Raw genomic sequence first — 25,935 nt, 5'->3', positions numbered from 1 at the left:
TGATCAACTGTCATAGATTTGATTCTTCTCAGCAATACAATGGTCCAAGATAGTTCCAAAGGACTCATGATGGAAAATGCTCTCCAAATCCAGAAAAAAAAAACGAACTGTTGAATCTGGATGAAGATCAAACCATACTATTTCTATTGTTTTTGTTTTTTGAGGTTTTTCCTTTTTGCTCTGATTCTTCTCTCATGACATGTCTAACGCAGAAATATGTTTATTGTGATTGTACATATATGACCTATATCAGATTACTTGCTGTCTTGGGGAGGGGGGAGGGAGGGGAGGGAGAGAGAAAAATTTGAAACTAGAAATCTTATAAAAACAAATGTTGAAAACTATCTCTAAATGTAACTGGAAAATAATAAAATATTTATATGGAAAAATGGATGTTAAAATTTGTCTTTACATGTAATTGGAAAAAATACTACTTAAAAAATAAAACAAAAACAAAAAGACAAAATCCCAAATGGGGCTGCAAAGAGTGGGACATGACTGAAATAACTGAACAACAACTTTTAAAGTACTGTACAAAGTGCTAGGGATACAAAGACAGGAATGCAATAATTCCTTCTGTTAGGGATTATTATTCTATTGGTAGAGACAACATGTATACACGTAAGCATATACAAAATAGACATTAAGAAGATACTTTTTGGAGAGAATACTAGAAATTAGCAGAAGGAAATGACAATGGCTAGCATTTATGTAACATTTTGAGGTTTGCAAAACATTATAATATGTTATCTCAAAACAATAACTCTATGAAGTAGGTACTATTATTATCCCCCTTTTAAAGCTGAAGAAATGAAGACATTCAAAGGTTATGTGACTTGCCCATGGTTAGATAGCAACTTTGGGCATAGTTTTACTTTGTTTTTCAGAATGGTTAGATCAGTTCTCAACTCCACCAACTGTGGATTAATGTTCCCTATTTTTTCCACAACCCACTCCAGCACTTATAATTTTCCTTTTCTGTCATGTTAGCCAATCTGATAAGTGTGAGATGGTACCTTAGAGTTGTTTTAATGCGCATTTCTTTAAGTATTAGTGATTTAGAGCATTTTTCATATGACTTTATAGCTTTGATTTCTTCTTTTGAAAACTGCTTCTTCATATCCTTTAACTATTTATCAATTGTGAAACGGCTCGTATTTTTGTAAATTTGGATAGTATCTAAATTCTTAAAGGAGAAGTTGAGTTATAAGAAGAATTAGATAGTAAAACTATAATAACAGGAGACCCTAATTTAATCCTCTCATATTTAGGTTTAAAAACAGCAATGATAAAAATTAAACAAGAAAGAAAACAAGGACCTGAATAGAATTTTAGAAATGTAGATATGATAGCTCTCTGGAAAATACTGATTGAGAATAGAAAGGAATATTCCTATTACTCAGCTATTCACATGTATTAGACCATGTATTAGAGCATCATAACTTCAGAAACAAATGCAGAAAAGAAGAAATATTAAGAGAATCTTATTCTGACCATAATGCAATAAAAAACACATACAATAAAGATTCTTTGAAGCAAAGGTTAGAGATTAATTGAAAGCTAAATAACTTCATCCTAAAGAAAGTGTGGTTCAAAGAACAGATTGTAGAAACAAACAATAATTTCATTAAAGTAATGACAACAATAAGCCAACATACTAATATTTGTGGAAAGCAGCCAAAGCAATATTTAGGGGACAATTTATATTTTTAATTTTTAATTTTTTTTTGCAAGGCTATGGGGGTTAAGTGACTTGCCCAGGGTCACACAACTAGCAAGTGTCAAGTGTCTGAGGCCAGATTTGAACTCAGGTCCTCCTGAATCCAAGGCTGGTGCTTTATCCACTGTGCCACCTAGCTGCCCACAATTTATATTTTTAAACTATTTTATCAACAAAAGAGAAAGACAGGTCAAAGAAGTGGACATGCTACTAAAAAGTAAATCTTACAAACACAACAAATTTTTTAAAAAATTAAATACCAAAATAGAAATTCTGAAAATCAAAAAAAGAGAAAAACAAAATAAAAATCCATTAAATTTGTAAACAAAAGGAGGGTTTTTAAAAAAAGAATAAGCTAGATAAGTCATTGGCTAATTTGATTAAGAAAAAAAGAAGATAAATTACCAACAGCAAAAATGAAAAAAGTGAATTAGTAACAAATTAAAAAGAAATAAATTCAGTTATTGGGAGCTATCTTGCCCAACTATATGGCAATAAAATTTGCATGGATGAATATGTACAAAAATATAAATTGCCTACTTTAAAAGAACAGGAAATAGAATACTTAAATGACCCTATCTTAGAGAAATTGAACAGAGTCATAAATAAATTTTTAAAGGGGAAAAACATTTGTGAATCCTGTCAATTATTTAAAGAACAATTAATTTAATACTACATAAACTGTTTGAAAATCAGGTAGAGAAGGAATCCTTCCAAATTCCTTCTATGTTGCAAATGAGGTCTTAATAAGTAACTCAGGGAGAATCAAAACAGAAAAAAATCTAATCCATCAAAAAATTTCCTAAACTACAGAAAGTATTGACAAATGGGAATGGGGGTCTAAGAGAAGTGGGGAGAATTTATCAGAATGGGTTGCATTAAAATAGTTTAAGCAAAAATAATTCTATAGACAAATATTGTTGCAATACAAAAAGATGGTTTTAAAAAATACTAGAAACACAAACGGAGGAAAACATAAACCTAGGTTTTCTCACTCTAAATATGAATGGAAAAAAACAACCCAATGATGAATATGATAAATTGAAAAACATTTCGAAATAGAAGCAGGTCAGTGTAGTGGACAGAGATCTGGTCCAGGGCCAACAGATCCTACATTCAAGTCCCATCCCAGATACATATCAGCTCTGTGACCCTGGGAAAATAATTTAATCTCTCAGTATGCTAGGCAATTCTAAGACTATAAATTGCAGACAATGTGCCAAAAATACATTGGCACTGAGTTTCCTCATCTAATAGTTCCCTAAAGCAATGAAATCACAGGTCCAGTTCCTAAGATGCACATAATATAGACTTTTTCTGTATGTTAGCCTTTCTGAACTTTTTTTCCTTTTCTTTTAAATAAAGGATGGCTCTTTGGGAGGGAAAGCTTACAGTGGGAAATATTGGTGATATGAAAACATATCAATAAAATCTCATTCTAAGATGGATCATGACAAATTAAAGAGCAAGCAGCCAAATAAGGCTTTTGCCCTGGAGGCAGGCAGGCTGGTGGATGGACTTGGACCAACTAAAACTAAACTGTCAGAAGCCATTTTTTTGTGTGTGTGTGTGTGTGTACTAAGAGAATCAAACACTTGAGTCCCTCTTTGTGCATTGAGTGAGTGTCTGTTATTACAAACGTCAAGGTATGTCCTCGAGAGAGAAGGCATGCAAAGAGCGTCACCATAGGAACCAATGCATGAAAATGTGGAGGCACAAACTGCCAAGAAGAGAGATAGACAAGGTGGGGGCTCACACAGTGACTATGTTGATAGCTTTGGTCTAAAAGTAGCGACATACTTGCTGAGTGACAGTCAGAAGGGGTGAGGAGCATTTTAAAAACTCTGAACATCTTTTGCAATTCTTAGTTTGTGGCAACTAGAAACCTTTTGATAATAGGGTTGATAGTGAAGAAAGAATAGAGAGGAAAATAAGTTGGTCAACTGCCCATTTAATTTCCCTTGGACGAGATGGGGATGCTAATGTAATATTCACTCATAAATGCATAAGTATAATCATAATCTGGCACAGTAGATAGAGTGCCAGCCTTGGAGTTAGGAAGACTCATTTTCATGAGTTCAAGTTTAGTCTCAGACACTTAGTTGTATGACCCTGGACAAATTACTTAACCTGCTTTGCCTCAGTTTCTTCATCTGCAAAATGAGTTGGAGAAGGAAATAGCAAACTACTCCAGTTTCTTTGCCAAGAAAACCCTGAACAGGGTTACAAAGAATCAGATACAACTGAAACAACTGAACACAATCATAATCATAGAAAGTCAGGGCTGTAAGGGCTCTTACCCTCCCATTTTTCCAGATGATAAAATTGAGGCTTGGGGATATTAAATCATTTGCTCCGGGCGTCACTCAAATTCTCACAGGGCCATAGGCTAGATAGTAGTAATACTGAGACTTGAATCCAGTTCTCTCAAAAACTGATACCTTTTTTCACTATAACATATATACATACTTGGGTCTGAGAATGCTTTTCTTACTAATTCCAAAGAAAGCACAATCTTGACCTGGGAGAATCTCTAATGTCCCTATCTACTGGATTCTATTGTTTTAAGTCTCTTAACAGTGCAAAATGAAGGGGTTGTACTCCATGATCTTAATGATCTCTTATAGCCCTAACACTATGATTATGATTCTATGATTCTTCTATTCTATACTAATCGTTCTGCTTCTGTCTGTTTTTGTTCAATTATCACTTTTGAGGAATTTGACTGTTGTTGATCAAATTTTCAAGTGTTTCTGAGGTACAGAAGACAGGTAATAACATGAGGAAAGGCTTCAAGTTCATAATAATAACTGAGTCATAAAGAAAATGCTGTGATGCTTTATATATTAAATAAGGCATGGAAGTGTGACAGATTTTAGAAAGATTTCCATTAAAATTTCTTCAACATGTTTAAACATGTTAGTCTAGATTATTAAGAAGATTTACTTATGTGGAATGGCACATTTCCCAATAACGCCAGATAAATGAAGTGTTAGTATATTTACATTAAAATATATCTTAGGGGGCGGCTAGGTGGCACAGTGGATAAAGCACCGGCCCTGGATTCAGGAGTATCTGAATTCAAATCTGGCCTTAGACATTTGACACTTACTAGCTGTGTGACACTGGGCAAGTCACTTAACCCCCATTGCCCCACAAAAAAAAAAAGATCTATCTATATCTATCTATCTATCTTAGGGGGGCTGCTAGGTGGCACAGTGGAAAAAGCACTGGCCCTGGATTCAGGTGGACCTGAGTTCAAATCCAACCTCAGACACTTGACACTTACTAACTGTGTGACTCTGGGCAAGTCACTTAACCCTCATTGCCCTGCCAAAGAAAAAGATATATATATATATATATATCTTGGCCACCTAATATATATATTGGCCAAGGAATGATTAGGTTTCTGATCTCTTTCTATTTCTTTCTCTCCTTTTCAAGTGAGTTTTCCTTTTGAAGACATTTTAACACTTTTCATGGGATCTCCTAACATTTGGTATCAGCAGCTGGACCAAATAGTGACCTTTAAAAATAATTGGAAGTATGACTGTGTAATTATCAACTTGTGAACTTGACATCAATTTCAACTCCAATGTCAAGCAACAAAATGAGAAATCTAATTTTGACTTCCATGGGTGAGAAGCCTATTCTGTTCCATATCTCATCAAGGTGCAAACAACATAGCAAGTTCAGAATAGGAACAAGGCCAGATGCGCCTTCATTCCTCAACTCAAATCCAATCTGTTTTTCCTTTCTCAAAACTTTCAGAGGGGAGAAAGAAGGGGGAGGTAAGATGGAAATGAATAAGGCTGATCCTCCCAAGTATCAAATTCATTCCTAGCCAGGGAACTCTATGTGTGTGTGTGTGTGTGTGTGTGTGTGTGTGTGTGTGTGTGTGTGTGTGTGTGTGGTGTGTGTGTGGTGTGTGTGTGGTGTGTGTGTGTGTGGTGCCAGTGAGGAGGGGCACATATTTCCTTTCTACCCTAGGGAATGATGTTGCAATGCAGATTGTCTATGTTTTTTTTCTCTATGAGGATTATTTGGACAAATTTATATCCATATATACTTTTGTTCATATAACTTCACACTTAAGTGGCATCTCTGATTGAGCTGATGAATGAATGTGCTGTCAAATTGTGAGGCCTAAATTTACCCAACTGTCCTCTTTTCTTTCGCATTAACTTGCATGCCCCACACCCCAGGGGAATAAATTCTACTTACAAATGCAGACTATGGGCTCTGAAGTATGTCTCTCTGGTGTATATCTCTCAGATGGAGACAACTCAGGACCCTGAACCCAAAAGCCTTGGGAATAGCAATGCTTTCAGCCCAGTGCCCTCAGCCATCATCCTGGGAAACAAACTCCGTGGAGATGCAGCCTGGCAACTGCTTTTGCAGGCATTACAATTACAGTTATTGAAGACCCAGAAAAATAAAAAAGTTCTTGTCACCGTCAAATGCTTCAACATCAGGAGCTGTTATCTGTGGAAATGGTATCAAAGAAGCATTAGCATCTGCTGTGGTGTTGCAGCCAAGGACCAAGGACTGGTTCATTTGACTTATAGCTGAAACCTGTTATCTCCCCATTAAAGAAGAGCTCCTTGAGAGCAAGGGTGACATGCTTCTACTGGGATCCCCAGTACTTTTACACATAGTAGGAAGTGCTTAATAAATGCTTCATTAATGATAATGCTTTATTTATTAAAGATCTCGATCATATACTTCCCATTTGGGCACTTGGAAAAGGCATTGAGATCAGTTACCCACAGGAGACATGGAATAGAGCATTTTTGAAGAAAAGAGCGTTTCCCCCATTTATCTGAGTCATATTCAGAAATCCTACCTTTGTCTCTCTTGGTACCTGGCAGTCTGAGGTCTCCATACTCTTAGAATTGGTACTAATCTACATAGAATCACTCCTTGCTTAAGAACTCAGGTAAATTACCATCATACAATTACAGAATTTCAGCTCCTTTCCAGCTTGCATTTTCCATTATTCCTACCCCCAAATACAACCCCATCCTACCTTCATCTGACTGGAAGGTGCCTGAAGTTCTCTGTTGGATAGTAATTCCAGTTGGTTTAGCATTACTTCTTGGACTCCTCTCTCTCTCTCTCTCTCTCTCTCTCTCTCTCTCTCTCTCTCTCTCTCTCTCTCATTAAATCCTGATTCCGTTATCCCAAAGTACCTTATTTAGCTCATCTGATCTGCTAGGAAAGGGATATTTCAACTGGGAGAAGGTAAAAGAAAGGATGACATACCTTGAGGTAACACAGTGGGCCTGAATTGTGAGAGGGGTAGAGAGAAAAGAATTAGGTGAGAGTCCATTAGGAGGAGATAGCTACCCGTGGGCATTAAGAAGAACAAAGAATCAAAAGCCAAGGTGGGAAGATGCTTACAAATCAAATATTCCCAGCCCAGCTCCATAAAACTGACACTGAACACATAAACCCTTGTCTTCAGGGCTTCAGATAATTGGGAGAAGGGAAGAGAACTCCAGGCTAAGAGGTAGTAAGGTGTGTACCTGGACATTCCCGAGCTTACTGTCCCAGACTAGAATCTATATTCCTAAGGATTCGGGGGAAGTGAGTGGGCACCACCAAAGACATGGAAGAAGATGAGGGAGGCAGGAGCAGAGCCCACAGATACTCCCACTTAGGCCCCCTTCAAAGACTAGGGCTTCTCTCTCATTCTAGGGAAGATGATCGATCCTGGGGAAGTGGAGTTTATACTCAGGTCGAATTCGGACTCTGCTGCTGAGTGTCTACGGGACTTTGGACAAATCACTCAACTGTGGGCCTCAGTTTGTTCATTTGTTGGATTGTATAGTCTCTGAGCTCTCAATTTTCGATCCCTTGATTTAAAAAAAAAATTGTTGGACTAGGGACGTTCAGTTCGGACTGGGCCACATGACCCTGTCCGCTTTCCCACACTGAGGTAGCGCAGCCACCTACGAGTCCCGGGACCGAGGGAGGAGAAGGGAGTGTAAGCTAGGGCTGGGCGGGGGCGGCTGAGGCGGCGGGCGGGCGGCCGGCGGGTGCGGCTCCCCCAGATCGCTCTGCTCCACGTTCCTTTCAGCGCAGGCAGACTCGGTCGGCTAGGCTGGGCGCGCCACTGCACCCCGGGGTGGACGCGGAGGGACTCCCGTGATCAAAGGCGGTGTGGAAGGGAGCTTTTACGCTGACTGCACTGGGAAATTGAATGTGTCCTCTGGCAGGGGGGTCCTAGAAGGGTGGAAGGCGTCAGCCCCTTGTTGGGAAAAGCATCTGGGAGAGCGGGTGGACGCTGTTGGCTAGCCGAGGAGGTGGAGCCTCCTGGCTCATCGGATCCTTTTTCCTCCCGCAGCCAGTTCCCGAGAAACCCCTTCTGTTGCGGCGATGTTTGCCCCAGGATCCTTGCTGCTGTTGGGCGTTCTTGGGCCACCTTTTTGCTTCTTTTCGGCTCTAGGTAAGGCATCTCGCCCAGCCTCCTGCGTCCCCTCATAGAGCCCCAGCTTTGATCCCACCCTCCTATTCCTTAGTTGCGGAATCTGAGCGCCCTGAGGAGAAAGTGCTCTTTCCTCTGCTTTTCCCCTAGGGACGTGCCCATCCCGCCCCAGTACTACTTTGGTTCAATGCTCCCCTCATCTCCTGCTGGGCGGGAGGGCACTACTCTTCTGCAAGAGAAAGTCTATGGGGAAGGATGGGAAAGGGTGAAAGGTCTAGGCACTGCCGGGAGGGATGGTGGCTAAGAGAGAACTCCGGGCCTGAAGCTTTGGGCAAACCCTGGGACAGAGCCCTAAGACAACAAAACTTTGCAAACATCTCAGGTTCCTGACATAAGGCTCTGACAATGAGCGGAAGGGGAATGCAGTGTAAGTCCTAGGTCTTTGGGTGAGCCCCATTTGTCTGTGAACAGCTTTCTCTCTCCCTCAGGCTTTAGGGACTTTGAGATCTCTATTTTTACATCGGTATCTATAGCTTAGTATCCTGCGTTCTATCTTCAGGAGCCAGGGTTAGGGTGTTTTCAGTATGCAAGGAGAATATTGTGTGCAGACTACTCATGAACATGAGTGCCCCTTCAAACAAAACAAAACAAAACCCCCGATAAAGTGCTTTTCTCACAACACTGTTGTGATCTAGGCAATGCAAAGATTTTTGCAGATCTCCAATTGAGCTCTGCTTTATAGATGAGGAAACTGAAGATCCCAGAGGTCAGAAAGGATTTGGCTTGGGACTGCAACCTAGATTTCCAGGTTCCCAGCTAAGTCATTCCAGGGAGCCCAGCAAATGAAGGCCCATCACTTTTAGGCTATGGATTTTAGTGACTTAATGACGTTTGTAGCACCTTTGGGGGCCAATTGCAGATTTTTTAAAGTGAGCTAACCTTTTATTTTTTTACTAGCTAAAAAAAAAGCGAAAAGGTTTTCTCAGATTCTGTTTGGAGACCATTAGACCTCTTTAAGACTCAAAGGTAATCTTTCTGTGGCCTTAAGGAGTCCTATCAGGCTCCTCCGATAAAAATGCCAGTTCTCTCTCTCTCTCTCTCTCTCTCTCTCTCTCTCTCTCTCTCTCTCTCTCTCTCTCTCTTTCTGTTTTTTGGAGCTTAAGGGCACTTTCTGTATTCTAGGCCTGGAATGTGAGGTCGACTGTCACCCGGATAGAGGAATCTGTGAAAAGGACCAATGTAGGTAAGGAGAAAAGGACTACGACCCAGGTGGGTGTTGGGGACAATATTGGATTACAGCTAAGAATGATATAACACTCAAAGATTTTCGAGAAGGCTTCCCCCCTATCCCTCCCCTTGCCTTTGATACTCGACTTCTCTCACTGAGCAGGGCAGACCTCGGGCAAACTGCCCATGGGGCCAGTCCATACCAGCTGGGTCATATATTTTGCATATACTCTTATGTGTCTATGTTGTTTCTCTTGAAAATTAGAGGTCAGAGATTGTTTCTTTTTTGTCTTTGTATTCCCAGCACTTGGCACAATGCCTGGAACATAGAAAGTGCTTAATAAATACTTATTGATTGATTGGTGATTGACAGGCAGATTCACCACTGAGAGTTGTCCAGCCCACAAGAGTGGGGGAGTGCCAGAGCTGCTGCTCTCAAACTAATCCCTGCCCCCTTTCTGGCAGCTGGAATGGCAGTTTAATAATTCCAGGCGTGGGCTTGTAGTAGACAAAGAGCTATTAGGTATGCACAAGTTCCTCACTTAAAAGGGGAAAAAAAAAGCCTTTCTCTTTTGGCATTTTGCCTTGGGTTAGACTGGAGATTTGAAGCTTCTCATGGGTTGAAAGCTCCCGACCCCCAGTGCCTCATTTTAGTGTGGATGTGACCCTTGGTTTTCGGAGGCTTGGGTTGGTCTTCACAAGCTGAAAGCAAGTGCTCCTAGGAGAAATGTGCATCTGTCCTCTAAGAGACCAGTCCAGTCACCATCAAATTGGGCACCAGGTGATGAGTTTTTTAGTGGGACAAACCCATCAAGAGAGTAATGGGATTCTTACCTATATAGCTAGAGGCAGCACCTACACTAATGAAAAAACCACTGGTTCCTGAAAGACTTAAATATTCTGAGAATGCTTTTTTATTTCTTTTAAAAGTTTTTCATTGATGTTTTGCCACCTAATTTCCAAACATATCCCTTCCTCTTTCTGTAGCAGTGGAGTTATTCCTTGTAACAGTAACTTAGAAAGAAATACAGTTCAGCAAAACTAATGAATATCTCAACCAAATTTGACAATATATGTGATATTCCACACCCATAGCTTCTCACCTCTGCAAAGAAGGGAGGGAAATATATCCTCACTCTTTTCTCTGGGGACAAATATGATGATTATAATGACACAGCTATTCAGTTCCAGTTTTTGTTCTTTCTACTCACATTGGTATAGTCATTATGTAGCTTGTTTCTCTGGTTCTGGTTACTTCACTCTGCATAGGTTCATATATTTTTGCCATACTTATCTAAACTGTTTATATTCATCTTTTCTTGTGGCACAACAATGTTCCATTTGATTCATGTATCATGATTTTTTTAGCCATTCTTCCATTAATAGAGTTCTGCTTCTTCCAGTTTTTCTACCCAAAGAAGCATTGTTATGGATATTTCTATGTATATGGAAAATTTATTTTTTCTTTGGCTTCCTGAGGTTATATACCTAGAAGTGATTTCTGGGTCAATGGGTATGGAAATTTTAGTAACTTAAAAAAAATCTAAATTCCAGATTGCTTTCCAGAATTATTGGTACAAGTATGTGACATTTTTTGAAGAGCAGAACTATATTTCCTATTCTCTTTTAAAAACTTTTTGCTTTCAAAATGGAAGTTGCATTTATTTTGCTTAAAAATTAAATGGATTAGAGAGACTAGTGATTTGGGAGTCTCATAGGGAACTCAGATATAAGATTGAGTCAGGAATCTAAGAGAAGACGCCATAGAGAATAGCCTTTGGACAGACCCAGTACAGGGCACCAGGTGATGGGCAACTGTATTTACCTTCTACTTTCTATCTCATGGCTGGGACTTGTGCCAATTCCCAGTTTTCCAACCCCATTATCTTTTGGGATCCCTATTTATCTTCACCAATCAATCAATAAGAATTTATTAAACACTGTGTCAGGCACTACGATAAGTAAGTGCTAATGGTTTCAAATGCAAAAAAAAAAAAGTGAGGCAGTTCTGATCTCAATGATCTTATCTTCAACTAGTAATGGCAATTAGGGGTTCTGATCTTCAATATTTTTTCTTTTCCTCTATGTTCATATAATCTGCTTAGGTCCCCTCATTTTCTCTTCTCTCTTTACCAGTGATCTTTTCTGTGTTTTTTCTTTCTAATTCCTGAGCTGGTTGGAATTTCAGCTTAATTTAATTTAATTTAATTATTTATTTGTTTGTTTTGTTGTTATTTTCTATTTTTATTATTTTATTTTATTTTAATTTATTTTAATATTTATTAAGTTAATTCATTTCAGGTGGTGCCCCAATTTTCCTTCCATCTAAGTAACCTTTGGACTCTTGCAGGTGTCGACCTGGTTGGCAGGGGCCCCTGTGCAATGCATGTGTACCCTTTCCTGGCTGTCTACACGGAAGTTGTTCCCTGCCCTGGCAATGTATCTGTGAGGATGGTTGGATTGGAAGTCTCTGTGACATAGGTTTGTGAATACAGTACTTTGCTTTTCCATTTTAAAAGCAGCAGACCAGAAGCCTTAGTGATTTAATGCTTAGCTTCTTAAACTGTGGGTTTTGACCCCATATAGGTCGCAAAAAATTTGGCAACAGTAAAAGGTTATGTATTTTATATATATATATATATAAGCATTTTGTATACCTATATATCCAGGGTCACGTAAAAATTTCTCAGGCAAAAAGGGGTCCTGAGTGGAAAAAGTTTAAGATGCCTTGATTTAATGGACAAGTACGCCACCTACTGATCCCAGTGAGCTAATAGTTTTATAGGAGATGACCCACCTCTCCCCCAGTAAATAGAAGTTTTGCTCAACACTACCATGTGCCCAAGACTGTTCTGGATATTCTGGAAAATACAAGAACAATGTAAGAAGAAAACAGTCTCTTCTCTTTGGGGAGCTGTTATTGTGGTGGTGGTAAGGCAGATTTTATGTATGGGGCAAAATAGCTCAATAAAAATATGACGGTATTTGCAGGTGGGTGAGGGGTATGAATATCTAAAGGCAGGGAAGGACATGGGAGATGGTGGAGATTCACAATCTTTCTAGTCTCCTTTCCTGTTAGTCCTCTTTATATACTCTATTTTTCACTTACCCTTGATCTTTTTTATTGATCTTCATTCATGACATCCCGTTTCCCAATTCCATACCTTCGCATATAGGTGGCAGCCCTATAAGCCTGCAGTGGTCTCCCTACTCAAATCACCTCACCCCTTACCATCTCTGGCTTCATGGGGACACAGATGGGTCTTGCTTCAGTTTAGGTACTTGTCAGTAGCTTCAGAAAAAGCTTCAAAGGAGGCAGAAGTGACTATCTGTATTAGATGTAACCCCCTAGGTAACTAGGTGGGACAGTGAATAGTGTTAGACTTAAGATTTAATTTCATATTCCTGCCTCAAACACTTACCAGATATGTGACCTGGGCAAATCTCTTAACTGCTGTCTGCCTCAGTTTCCTCAACTGTAAAATGGGGATAATAATAGCACTAACCGTCCAGGGTTGTTTTGAGGACCAAATGAGATATTTGTAAAGAGCTTAGGATAGTACCTGGAACACAGTAATCATTTAATGTATATTTGTTCCTTCTCCTTTTTCCTTTCACTTTACTGCCTTTGTGAGTTTGGGGAGGTCACTCAATCTCTTAAATGAGGAGGTTGGTCTTCAGAGCTCTGATTAAGTGTTACTTTCTCCCTGATGCCTTTCCAAATTCATTTGAAATGATCCTTCCCTCCTTGTACCTTACTTAAGCACTTACCATGTTCCATTTTGTATTATAATTATATGTACATGTATTGTTTCCCCCTCCTCTGCCCTCCTCTAATAGACTATAAGTTTAATGAGGGTAGGTTACTGTGTCTGCCTCATCTTTGTATCCTCCTTAGCCCATTTCATGTAGTAGGCAGTAGGCACTTAATAAATGTTGTTTGAATTTCACTTTCATTTTCGTTTCCCCATACTTTTCTTTGTCTTGCATTTTCTAAGGGAGCAGTTTTTTCTCTATTTGGCTAGGACTGTTGTTGTTTGTCAGACATCTGGGCCCAGTGGCAAGATATATATCAGGATGTTTGGAGATGACCCTGGATGTTTAAGGCAGTTGGGGTTAAGTGACTTGGCCAGGTCACACAGCTAGTAGTTGCCTGAGGTGAGATTTGAACTCAGGTCCTCTTGACTCCAGAACCAGTGCTCTATCCACCTTACCACCTAGCTGTCCTCTTTTTGGCCAACCTGAGTATTGAAATGGTCAAACTAATTTGAACTGCTGAAAAGCTGCTGCAGGGACCCAATGGGAAACTATTTATTATGTGCCTATTGTGTCCTTTACATGGGAGGTGCCTAGGAAGTGTGAGGCAAGAAAAAAAACCCAGAGAATAATTAATTTGTTGTTGTTGATAAATCATTTCCAACTCTTCATGACTCCATTTGGGGTTTTCTTGGCACAGATACTAGAGTGGTTTGCCATTTCCATCTCCAGCTCATTTTATAGATGAGAAATTGAGGCAAACAGGGTTAAGTGACTTATCCAGGGTCATGCAGATTGTAAGTGTCTGAGGTCAGATTTGAACTCAGGTCTTCCTGACTCCAAACCCAACACTCTATCTACTGTGTGACCTAGCTGCCCTTCTATAAACTTCTCAGGGAATGTTAAATTCCAAAATGGGAGTTGGTTCCCCTGTAGAAAGACTTGGCAATGAGTGATGCTATTAACATAATCATTCTATGCCTCAGTTTTCCTATCTGCAAAATAAAGAGGTTGCAATAGATAATTTTGAAAATTCTTTTTTTTTCTCCTGTTTTCTAGAAGGGTAGTCAACTAATGCATATGCATGCTCCCAGGGCAACCAGGGTGGTCTATAAAAAGCCATTAAAGTATAAATTTGCCCTCAGTAAACCTATCCAAAGAATCAACTGAATGTGTTCCTAAGACATTGAATGGCAGAGTTAGAAGGGGCCTTTTGAAATCATGTCAAGGCTGGAAAGGATGTTAAAATCATAGGGAAGGGAACTGTGTATTAAATGTCTACCATAGGGCAGGTAGGTCGCAGTGGCACAGTGGATAAAGCACCATCTTTGGATTGAGGAGAACCTGAGTTCAAATCCAGCCTCAGACACTTGACACTTACTAGCTGTGTGACCCTGGGCAAGTCACTTAACCCTCATTGTCCTGCAAAAAACAAATGCCTACCATGTGTCAGGCACTGTGCTGAGCTTTTCACAAATATCTCATTTGATCTTTACAACCACCAGGCAAAGTAGGACCTGTTATCATCATTATGTTACTGTCGAGGACATTTGTGGCCAGCAGAGGTTAAGTAATCTGCCCAGGGTCACACAGCTAGTGGTGCTTGAAGCAGGATTTAACTCTGACTCCAGGACCAGCATTCTATGTACTGAGCCATCTAGCTGCCCTAAAAGGTCAGAGCTAAGGACAGATCTCAAAACAGTAGAATCCTAGCTAGAAGAATGAAAATAGCTCCCAGTTTAATAGCACTCTAAAGTTTTCAAAGTATTTTCCTCATAACTCTGTAAAAGTAGGTGGTGCAAGTATTATTGTGGTCATTTTGCAGACAAGGAAACTAAGGCTTGTAAGGGTTATATGACTTTTGCAAAACCATGGAGCCAGTGAGCTACAGAGGTGAGAGTAAAACCTAACATTTTTTCTGCTGGATCACAGCTGGAAGGGACCTTAGAAAATAAGATGTCAAAGCCAGAAAGGACTTTGAAGATTATCTTGTCTAGTCCTCCCTACCCCCCGATTTTATAGATGAAGAACCTGAGGCACAAAGAGGGGAATGCCTCTCATTGAGTTAAGAGGAGAGCAATGATTAAATGAAAGTTTCCTGATTTCAGAATCTGGAGCACTTTTCATTCATCCAGCTGTGTCTAGTGATGAGTTTCCCATTGTGGGCTTCTCAGCAAGGGGGAATCAGGAAACGCTTCATGAGGAAATAAGATGGTACTATGGTTGTTCATTCCTCTTTCTTGAAGAGGATCAATGACATCATGAGGGTGTTGTCTTGACTTGCCTCTTTATTGTAGCAACCATTTTTGCATCAACTAAACTTTTTATGTGTGTGTGGGAAATGTTAATAAAGTGTTTTCCTTTGCTCCACTTCCCAGTTTTCAAAGGCAGGTCACCTACTATAGTCACACACAGTCTCTTCATCTCACTTTTAGCCTTTCTTCTATTTTGGTATTTACTTTAACCTTTGCTCCAAGGAGTAGATAATCTGACTGCACAGAGCTCACTGATACTGCAGTGACTGCTATATTTGTAGCTAGCTGCTTCTCCTCTGTTAAAATATAGTTTATTGACTTTAAGGAACTGTTTGACTGGCTAGGGCAAAATGAAACCTTAAAAGCTTTCCTCAGACAAAGTGCCAGAACTGTACAATATTTGAAGACAGACGACTTGACAACAGAGATTACTCCATTCAGCAGTGTGCCGAGTATAGCTATCAAGCAAGGTGTCAGGCAGGGAGCCATTGATTTGCCAAAGATTTTTGCCAGTTTTATGGAAAAAATCCTGTGAAAAGTTCGAATGAAGGTATTTCTTATTCATGCCAAGGCTTTCCAAATGATCCTGTTCCCAGATGACCTTGTACTAATTGGGTTGAGCCTCAAAACGTGACAAACTTTCCTTAGTGAAATACACACTAATGTCATCTATGATAGGAAAAGGCCTGTAGCCCAGATTGTGACATGCAGTCTATAGGTAGCATGCCAATTTGGCCCATCAATATGCATTTCAGGAACTGCAGATGGATAATGAATAATGGAGTGGGCCAAGAATTGAGCAGAAAGAAACCAGACTAGATCTCATTTGGGAAATTGCACAGCATCTGAATGGTCCCAAGCTGCTCCCTGGCATACAAATCCTTCTTTTTAACACTAATATATGCTTTTCTCTGACCCAGTGGACAACACAGAGATGTGTGTCTGTTTGTGTGTGTGTGTGCGTGTAAGTTGTAGCATGTTATAAAGCAAGAGCTGTATATAAGAAATGGTGTAAGAGATATCATCAAAGGGATGTATGACTAGAAAGGGAGGGAGGTGCCTGTCCATGCAGCAAGAGTGAGGGATTGATAGTCTGTGTGCCCCAATGATGATCACAGAAAAGTGAGGGATCTAGAGGATTACTCCCAACCAAATTGGTCAGACCTTACTGTGGAGGTTTTCTGGGAGATGTGGACAAGAGTTGCACAGGATGGGCAGTCATGGATGGCTCATAGGATCATAAAATCATAATTTTGAGTTAAAATTGGCCTCAAATATAACTTCCTAATTTACATTTGAGGGAACTGAGGGACATAGAGGCTAAGTGACATGCCCAAGGTCCCATAGGTAATAAGTACTACCACTGGGTTGTGATCTTTACTGTTGGTGGGGCTACCCAAAGTATGGGAGTAGTGTATACAGGAAGTTCATAAAACATCACTATTCTGTGTAAATCACAGAGTTTTAGAGTTGGAATATATCTTGAGGATGATCCAATGCCTAGCACAATGAATGGCATGGAATAAGTGCATAAATGTTTGTTGATTTATTTATTGATTGATTATCTAGTTGAACCTGTCTCCAAAGATGTTTTTTTTTTTTGACAACATACACAACTACTCATTCAGTCTTTGTTTTAAGACTTTCACAGGGCTCCAGGACAATTCCTAATAATGTTAGCCATATTAGAAAAATTCATATTACATGAGGAAGAACCTACTACTTTCTCAGGCAGACCTTTTTACTTTTGAATACCTTTAGTTGTTAGTAAGTTTTTTGAGTAATCAAGCCTAATATTTTGTTTCTTTGCTATATGTTGCTTCTATTTTTGTCCTTTTCAGTCAAGAGAACAAGTCTAATCCCTTTTCCATGATGGCCTTTCAAATGCTTGAAGGCAGTGATTCTGTCTTCCTTGAGTCACCAGTCTAGGCTAAACACCCTCCAGTTCCTTCAACTGATCTTCATAAGACATATGCCCCTCATCATTCTGATGGCATTCCTTGGGGGTGCTCTCTAGCTAATCAACGCTTTTTCTAAAATGTGGTGCCTAGGCCTGGAGACAAATGAGGTCTGATAGAGCCACAGTTGAATGGGACTCTCTGTTTTTAGAAGCTATGCCTCTCTTAATTCTGTCCAAGGTGGTTGTTGTAATTGTTTGGTCATTTTCAGTCATGTCGAACTTTTGGGACCCCATCTGGGGTTTTCTTTGCAAAGATACCGGTATGGTTTGCCATTTTCTTCTCTATCTCATTTTACAGGTAAGGAAATTGAGACAAAAAGGGTCAAGTGACTTGCCCAGGGTCACACAGATAGCAAGTATCTGCGGCCAGATTTGAATTCACAAAGCTGAGTCTTTCTGATTTCAGGCCTGCTGCTCTATCCACTGTGCCACTTAGCTGCCCCAATCCAAAGTTGCATGATTATTTTTTGGAGAGGGGTGGGCTGGCCATAGCACACCGTTGATTTATATTGAGCTTTGTCAGGTCTTTTTTTTTTTTCTTAGATGAACTGATATTTAGCCATGTCTGTCCCATTTTGTACTTAGGAACTTGGTTTCTTGAACCCAAATGCAGGACTACATTTTTCCATACTAAATTTCATCTTATTAGATACAAATGATTTTTCAATCCTATTGACATCTTTTTGGATACTGTTATCTGGTACGTAAGCTATGCCATCTTTAAATCTGATGCGCCATCTATATCTTTATCCAAATATTAAAGGGCCCAACACCAATCCCTGGGACACTACACAGGAGACTACCTTCCACATTTTTATGGAATCTTTAATGGTGACTACTTGATATTGGCAGGTAAAAAAATTCTGAACCAATCTAGTTTTCACTATCACATTCGTAATTTTTTTTTTGCAGGCCAATTCGGGTTAAGTGACTTGCCCAGGGTCACACAGCTAGTAAGTGTCTGAAGCTGGATTTGAACTCAGGCACTCTTGAATCCAAGGCCAGTACTTTATCCACTGTGCCACCTAGCTGACCCCCACATTCATAATTTGCCTAGAGTGTTGTAGACACAATACTAAGTGTTAGGAATCCAAACAGAAAAATGAAAGCCTCTGCCCCCAACTACAAGAGCAATCAAACATACTAATAAGACTATGCAAAATAGCTGCGAGGTAATTTGGGAAGGCAAAGATTTGCAGCTGGGAAGACCAAGAAAAAGGTCTCATGTAGTGCTTGAGCTGAGCTTTTTTTTGGGGGGGGCGGGGGAGTAATGAGGATTAAGTGACTTGTCTTGCCCAAGGTTACACAGCTAGTAAGTGTCAAGTGTCTGAGGCTGGATTTACGCTCAGGTCCTCCTAAATCCAGGGCCAGTGCTTTATCCACTATGCCACCTAGCTGCCCCGTTGAGCTGAGCTTTAAAGGAAATTAGGGCTTCAGGGATATAGACATGAGAAGAGAGTTTAATTCCATCCGTGGAACAGCCAAAACAAAGGCATGGAGATGAGAGGTAGAAGGTCACGGGAAGGAACAGCGAGAAGACCAGTATGGCTAGACCATAGAGTTCATTAAGGGAAATAATATTAAGCTTGAGGACAGCTAGGTTGGAGCCTAGTTGTAAAAGCTACTAAATACCAGAAGATATTGTATTGATCCTAGAACAAAGAGAAGGCCATTGGAGTTTCTTGAGTTGGAGAGTGGCAGGTCAGATCTGGGTTTAGGAATATCACTTTGGCAGATTTAAGATGATTATTAAATTAATGAGGATTTGATAAGGTCACTAGATGAATGTAGAAAAAGAAGAGAAGAGCTCAGGACAGAGTCTTAATGTATACCCACAGATACGAGGTATGGTATGGTTGATGGGTCAGCAGAGAAGACTTAAGAAGAGTGGTTAGACATATAGGAGGCAAACCAAAAGAAACTAGTGTCCGAAATGTAAAGGAAGAGGTGGACAAGAGTTTCAAATGCTGTAAGGAGATCAGGAAGAATGAGAATGGAAAAAAGGCCACCATATTTGACAAGTAAGAGATCACTGGCAACTTTGGAAAGAGTGATGAGATGTAAGCCAGATTTCAAGGGTTCGAGAAAACGAGTGAGAAGAGAGAAAGTGGGGGCAATAGGTGTTAGGCAGCTTTTCCCAGGACTTCATTTGTGAAATGAGAGACATAGAGAATAGCTCAAAGGGATTTTATGATCTTGAGGAATCATCATTGTTGTTGTTTACAGAAGGTCCTGGGCATATTTCTAGGTAGCAGAGAAGGAGCCTGTAGATGTGGAGTAATGGAAGGTTGGAGAGAAAAGAATTATTATGGGAGTGATATTCTGGAGGAAACTGGAGGGGATAGGACAAAGGATACACACACACACCTACAGACAGACACATAGACATATGCATATGTACATATATGTATATATGTCTATCTACTTATCATCTATCTATCTATCTGTCTGTCTATCTATCTATCTATTGAAGGGCTGGCTTTGGTTAGAAGAAAGACCATTTCTTCATCAGAGATGGAGATAAAGGAAAAGGGAGTGGGAAATTCCGAAGGGGTTTTGAAATATAGAGTAGGGGAGGAAGAGGGAGCTCACTTTGAATGATCTCTATGTGTGATGAGAGGTCCTCTGTTGAGATGAGGAGAAGAATGGTGTGGGAGCCTTGAGGAAAGAAGAGAAGCTGTAGGGACTGTGTTAGAGGGTCAATTAGGGAAGAGCAAAGAGATTTCCTTGCTTTACTGAGGGCTCAGTTGAGATTAGAATAACATATATTAGATAACACTCTTAAAAGAGATTGGCCTAGACACTGACAATGGAAAATATACTGGATGGAGCACACCAGTTATTCAGATTGTGAAACTGCTAAAGCCACATCTGAAATAGCATTCAGTTTTGAGAGTTACAGTTCAGGTAAGATATTTTAGTTTGTAGTAGGTTCATCTTCTGGGTAGCAATTTGCATGGCGAGAGGATTATTGGCCACGCTACCCAAGGTTTATTATATGACTATAAATCATATTCTGTGGGATTTTAGAACCTTTGAGTTGGAAAGGAAATTGGAGGGCATTTATTCCAACCTGTATCTGAACAGGAATCTCTTTTACATTATTATCCTTGGCAAGTGATCATCCAGCCCCTGCTCAAAGACCTGCAACAATGGGAAACAGTAGCAAATGAAACAGATCCTTCCATTTTCAGAAAGCTCTGATTATTAGGAAGTCTTTCCTTACTTTGAGCTCTAATCAGTCTCTCAGCAGCTTCTCCTCATTGCTCCTATTTCTGTTCTCCAGAGCCAAGCAGAATTTCAAATCCCTCATTCACATTTCAAATTTCAATTTGCAAAAGCCTTTCAAATAAATACAGAAATCATTCCCCTCTCCCATCTTATCTTCTCTTCCACAGGCTTAACATCTTTAGTTCCTTCAAACAGTCAATCACTTAATCAACAAACACTTATTTAATTGACTATTACAAGCCAGGCACTCAGCTAGGTCCTGGGGCTACAAATACAAAAATGACTCCTGTCTCCTTGGATGTAAGAAAGGCTGTCATGTATCAACAGCATGAGTCAGGTGTCCAGAGTAGCATAAAAGGCATCATCAGGTGTACAAATGACCTAACAAAGAGAGGGGCTGGTTATCTAGAAAGAGTCAGGGACAGCAGGGGCCCAACTGCTTCCCAGCTCTGCTATAAATGGAATCCTTAAAGTACAACAAAATGAAACAAATGGCAGCATTCAGCATTATAAGTATGTCCTATATAGAGGATTTATCAGATGACATGGACCAAAATTGCACAGGAGGAGAAGGTATGACTAGGTTTCACTTTGCTCATGTGGAGGGAGTTCCTTGCTGATTATAGATCAAATGAATTATTACTGAAATAATATTGTTGTTCAGTCATTTCAGTTGTGTCCAACTCTTTGTGACTCCATTTGGGGTTTTCTTGGCAGAGACACTGGAGTGCTTTGCCACTAAACAGGGTTTAGCAACTTGCCCAGGGTCACACAGCTAGTAAATGTCTGAGGCCAGATTTGAACTCAGGAAGATTAGTCTTCCTGACAAGCCTGGCACTCTATCCGCTGTACTGCCCAGATGCCCTGAAATAATATGAAATGTGTTTAACATTTGTTTTTTGTTTGTTTTTGTTGTTTTTGTTTTTGTTGTTTTTGTTGTTTGTTTGTTTGTTTGTTTTGCACAGCAATGAGTGGTAAGTGACTTGCCCAGGGTCACACAGCTAGTAAATATCAAGTGTTTGAATTCAGATTTGAACTCCGGTCCTCCTGAATCCAGGGCTGGTGCTTTATGCACTGCATTATCTAGCTGCTCCCTGTGTTTAACATTTAAAAAGGGATGATAAAAAAGGGAAGGTGGTTAAAAGTTCATTAGCCTAAATTGCAAGTTTAGTGTTTTCTTTTAGGAAGCTGAACTCAAATTGTGTTAAGAGCAACTCTCTCAGAGGTACATTTGTTTATTTATATATATATATATGCCTGTCTGTCTGTCTATCTATCTCTATCTATCTGTTGCCTAAAAGAAGAATTTCTTTAGCCATTTTGTTTCAGGAACTAAGACACTAATAAGATAAAACAATGTCTATACTATGAAATTACTCCAGGGGATAAGTTTGGATTAAAAATTGGGGAACTGGGGGCAACTAGGTGGCGCAGTGGATAAAGCACGGGCCCTGGATTTGGGAAGACCCGAGTTCAAATCTGGCTTAAGATACTTGACACTTACTAGCTGTTTGACCCTGGGCAAGTCACTTAACCCCGTTGCCCTGCAAAAAAAAAAAAAATCAAAACAAAACAAAAATTGTGGAACTGTGGATAAAGCACTGGCCCTGGATTCAGGAGGACCTGAGTTCAAAATAGGCCTCAGACATTTTACATTTACTAGCTGTGTGACCCTGGGCAAGTCACTTAACCTTCATTGCTCTGCAAAAATAAAAAATAAAAAAATAAAATAACTGGGGAACTTATGGAACAGTAGATACCAAGTTTCAAGGACCCTCTGAAGATGTACACATTACCTCAAGATCCTCCATCAGTACAATTTAAACCACTACAACTTTTAGAACCAGACTTTGGTTGAATGAGTGAGCTACCCTCCCTCTCATCCCTGCTGTATGTTCACCCTGTAATGGGCCAGATTTGATGCCTATCCATTTTATTTCCACGGGGGGTAATCTCCAACTAGACAACACAAAACAAAAGGATTAACTGACCATAAATAGGACCTGGATACTTGAGCCTGGAGGGCTGATTCCCACAGGGAGATGAATAAAATAGCCATTATATTTTCTTGTGTTGAGCTAGTCTCTGCTAAAGGAGATCATTTCTTAAGAAAGGCATGCAATTACTCAACCTGCCATTCAACTGTGACTTTATTGATCATTTTGCTTTCTTTTTGAGAAATAAAATGCTTGTGGGAAGATACAGTCTTAGATGTGTGGCACTATACTGCCTGGTAAACTTTAGCTTTCCCTTTGCTTGCAGGACTTGAAAAGAGAAATAAAACCAGCCAGCAAACCTTGTCACACTGAGAGAGTTGTTTCCTATCTCCTTGTTCCTCAGCTGTTAACGTCTCACTTCTTCTATCAATGTTACTTTGTAGTGTAATATATTTTGTATTGACCATTCTTGGTACATGTTGTCTCTGCCTTCCCTTCCCGAACTGACTTTAAAAATGATGCAAGTTCTTTGAAGCTAGAAACTGTTTTACTTTTGTTATACCCTTCTAAGGTAGTATGATGCTAATAAATGCTGATTGAATTAATGAATATCTTTTAGGGACCTTTTAAAGCAGTTTTAATATTCTTGTTCACAGAGTTGCACATCCTCAACTTAACTGACACTGATTCTTCTTCTGACTCACCTCTTTGTCTTAAACTAGACAGTTTCTCTCTGTCTCTTCCTCTCTGTCTCTGCGTCTCTGTGAGTCTGTCTCTCCCCCTCTTCCTCTCCTTCTCTCCCTCTAGTTTATAAGGTCACTGCTTCTGTTTTATATCCCCACACAAATAGCGGGGGCTTACAAGCTCCCAACCCTTCTGCAGATATGAAGAATTTATTTTTATGGATACCTTTTGTCATTGCCTTCTACTTATTTCCAGTATATCCCTGCCTGCCCCCAACCTGGTGAGGCATGCCTTGTAATGAAGATTAAGAAAAGAATGATTAATTAATAAAATAAATTAATAATGGAAAATTACTTTAAAAAAATCATTTCAGGGGCAGCTAAGTGGCACAGTGGATAAAGCACCAGCCCTGGATTCAGGAGGACCTGAGTTCAAATCCGGCCTCAGACACTTGACACTAGCTATGTGACCCTGGGCAAGTCACTTAACCCCAATTGCCTCACCAAAAAAAAGAAATAATTTCAGAAAAACTAAGCCATCAACCATATTTGACAGCATGGGCAGTATTAATTGTTTATATTTATACCACCAGAATACAGGAGGAGTTTCATTTCTCCTCCTCCTGTATTCTTGTTCATTATAATTGTTGTTGTTCACGTCCAACTCTTCATGACCCTATTTGGGGTTTTCTTGGTAAATAAATGGTTTGCCATTTCCTTCTCCAACTCACTTATAAGGAATAAAGGATAAGGAAACTAAGAAAAACAGGGTTAAGTGACTTGCTCAGGGTCATACAGCTAGTAAGTAAGTGTCTGAACATATTTGCCCTCAGGAAGATTAGTCTTCCTGACTTCAGGATTGGTACTGTATCCATTGCACCACCTAGCTGCCATCTATACAACTACACAGCATTCATTTGTCCATATATGTGTGGAGGGGGTATGTACATACATGCATCCCATTTACATTGCTGTAATTATGTATATTGTTTCTTAATTTTCTTTCTTTCAGTCTGCATCAATTTGTATCTTCACATGCTTTTCTGAATTCTTCATATTCACTATTTCTTAGTGGTTCAGTGATAGTCCTTTATATGCATGTACCCACATTTGTTTAGCTATTCTGAAATTGATGGGCAACTACTTTGTTTTCTAGTTCTTTGCTACCACACACATGTATTACCTTGGATATTTTTATATAAATAGAGGCATTCTTTTTGTCTTTGACCTACTTGGAGTGGGGAGGAGAAAAGGGGGCATATCTGGGTCAAAGGGTACAGTCATGTTATTTACTTTCTTTCTTTCTTTTTTTTTTTTTTTGGTGAGGCAATTGGGGTTAAGTGACTTGCCCAGGGTCACACAGCTAGTAAGTGTCAAGTGTCTGAGGCCGGATTTGAACTCAGGTCCTCCTGAATCCAGGGCTGGTGCTCTATCCACTGAGCCACCTAGCTGCCCCTATTTACTTTCTTTTTTTAAAAGTCTACATTCCAAATTATTTTTCAGGATTGTTGATTCAATTTTCGTTTTTTTTTTTTGTTTTTTTTTTTACTGGGAAATGAGGGTTAGGTGATTTTCTCAGGGTCATATATCTGGTAAGTGCCAAGTGTCTGAGGCCGGATTTGAACTCAGGTCCTCCTAAATCCAGGGCTGGTGCTTTATCCACTTAGCCACTTAGCTGCCCTCTTGACCTAATTTTCTTTTTTTTTTCCTTTTTTTTTCACATTTTAATTTTCTTTATTATTCAAAAAAACATATCCTTTTTATTTACTTTTTTGACTCTGTGCCTGTGCCTTCAACACCTTCACAACAATTTTCTGTTCCTCAATCAGGAAAGCACACTTGATCCTGTCACAGACACATTTAGCACACATGGAGCCACCATAAGCCCTGCTGACATGCTTTTTGGTCTTTGATAGCCTCATAAGAACTTTAGGTCTCACTGCATGAACACCTCGAAGTCTTCCTGGGCACACACCACAGGCTGATTTTGGTGCCTTTCCAACTTTCTTAGTATAAAGGTAAACAATTCTGTTACCTGGGGTTCGTGACAGCCGAGTTTCATTGGAAGCTGTGTTGTAGGACAACCTACGGCGATATGTCAGACGCTGAACCATTGTTAATTTCTGTCGAGTCCATCACCGGAAGCTTGACCTAATTTTCAACACACTTGATAGTATATTAGTGTTCCTGTCTTTTTTCAGCCCCTCCCTCCAACATGGACTTTGTTTTTTGTTTGTTTGTTTGTTTTGTTTTGTTTTGTTTTTGCGGGGCAATGGGGGTTAAGTGACTTGCCCAGGGTCACACAGCTAGTAAGTGTCTGAGGCCAGATTTGAACTCAGGTATTCCTGAATCCAGGGCCAGTGCTTTATACACTGCGCCACCTAGCCGCCCCCCAACATGGACTTTCAATAAAAACTTATTAAATGCCTACTATGTGCCATGTACCATACTAAGCAATTCTTCACCTCTTTTTGTCATCTTTACCTCTTTGTTGTCTGTGTTGTCTTATGCATTTCTCTTCTTATTAATGATTTGGAGTAATCTTTCATGTGATTGTCAATAGTTTGATGGGTTTTTTTAAATGTTTTTGTTTTTTGTTTTTTGTGGGGCAATGAGGGTTAAGTGACTTGCCCAGGGTCACAGAGCTAGTAAATGTCAAGTGTCTCAGGCAGAGTTTGAACTCAGGTCTTCCTGAATCCAGGGCTGATGCTTTATCCACTGCACAATCTAGCTTTC

At 39.8% G+C, this 25,935-nt stretch overlaps 2 protein-coding genes across 4 annotated transcripts in view; one reads left to right on the top strand and one right to left on the bottom strand.

The window, feature by feature from the left end:
* Nucleotides 1-7,391: 7,391 nt before the first annotated feature.
* Nucleotides 7,392-25,935, top strand: part of DLK1 (delta like non-canonical Notch ligand 1) — a 36,055-nt gene continuing 17,511 nt past the window's right edge. The window contains exons 1-4 of one of the 3 annotated variants that reach the window (XM_043988804.1): nucleotides 7,392-7,517; nucleotides 8,070-8,171; nucleotides 9,333-9,393; nucleotides 11,728-11,858. In XM_043988804.1, coding sequence (XP_043844739.1) covers nucleotides 8,102-8,171; nucleotides 9,333-9,393; nucleotides 11,728-11,858 — 262 coding nt within the window. In that variant the 5' untranslated portion in view covers nucleotides 7,392-7,517; nucleotides 8,070-8,101. Of the gene's footprint in view, nucleotides 7,518-7,628; nucleotides 7,710-7,748; nucleotides 7,884-8,069; nucleotides 8,172-9,332; nucleotides 9,394-11,727; nucleotides 11,859-25,935 lie in introns of those variants that run through there. The other 2 variants (XM_043988802.1, XM_043988801.1) reach the window with 2 other exon arrangements.
* LOC122743689 (60S ribosomal protein L34-like) lies at nucleotides 24,892-25,330 on the bottom strand. Its single transcript, XM_043988805.1, has one exon. The coding sequence runs from the start codon at nucleotides 25,311-25,313 to the stop codon at nucleotides 24,960-24,962; it is 354 nt and encodes a 117-aa protein (XP_043844740.1). The 5' UTR covers nucleotides 25,314-25,330; the 3' UTR covers nucleotides 24,892-24,959.

The sequence above is a fragment of the Dromiciops gliroides genome, chromosome 2 (assembly GCF_019393635.1).
Source record: "Dromiciops gliroides isolate mDroGli1 chromosome 2, mDroGli1.pri, whole genome shotgun sequence".
Taxonomy (NCBI): domain Eukaryota; kingdom Metazoa; phylum Chordata; class Mammalia; order Microbiotheria; family Microbiotheriidae; genus Dromiciops; species Dromiciops gliroides.
Note: the sequence above shows the minus strand (reverse complement) of the source record. Positions and strands in the feature narration are given on the sequence as shown.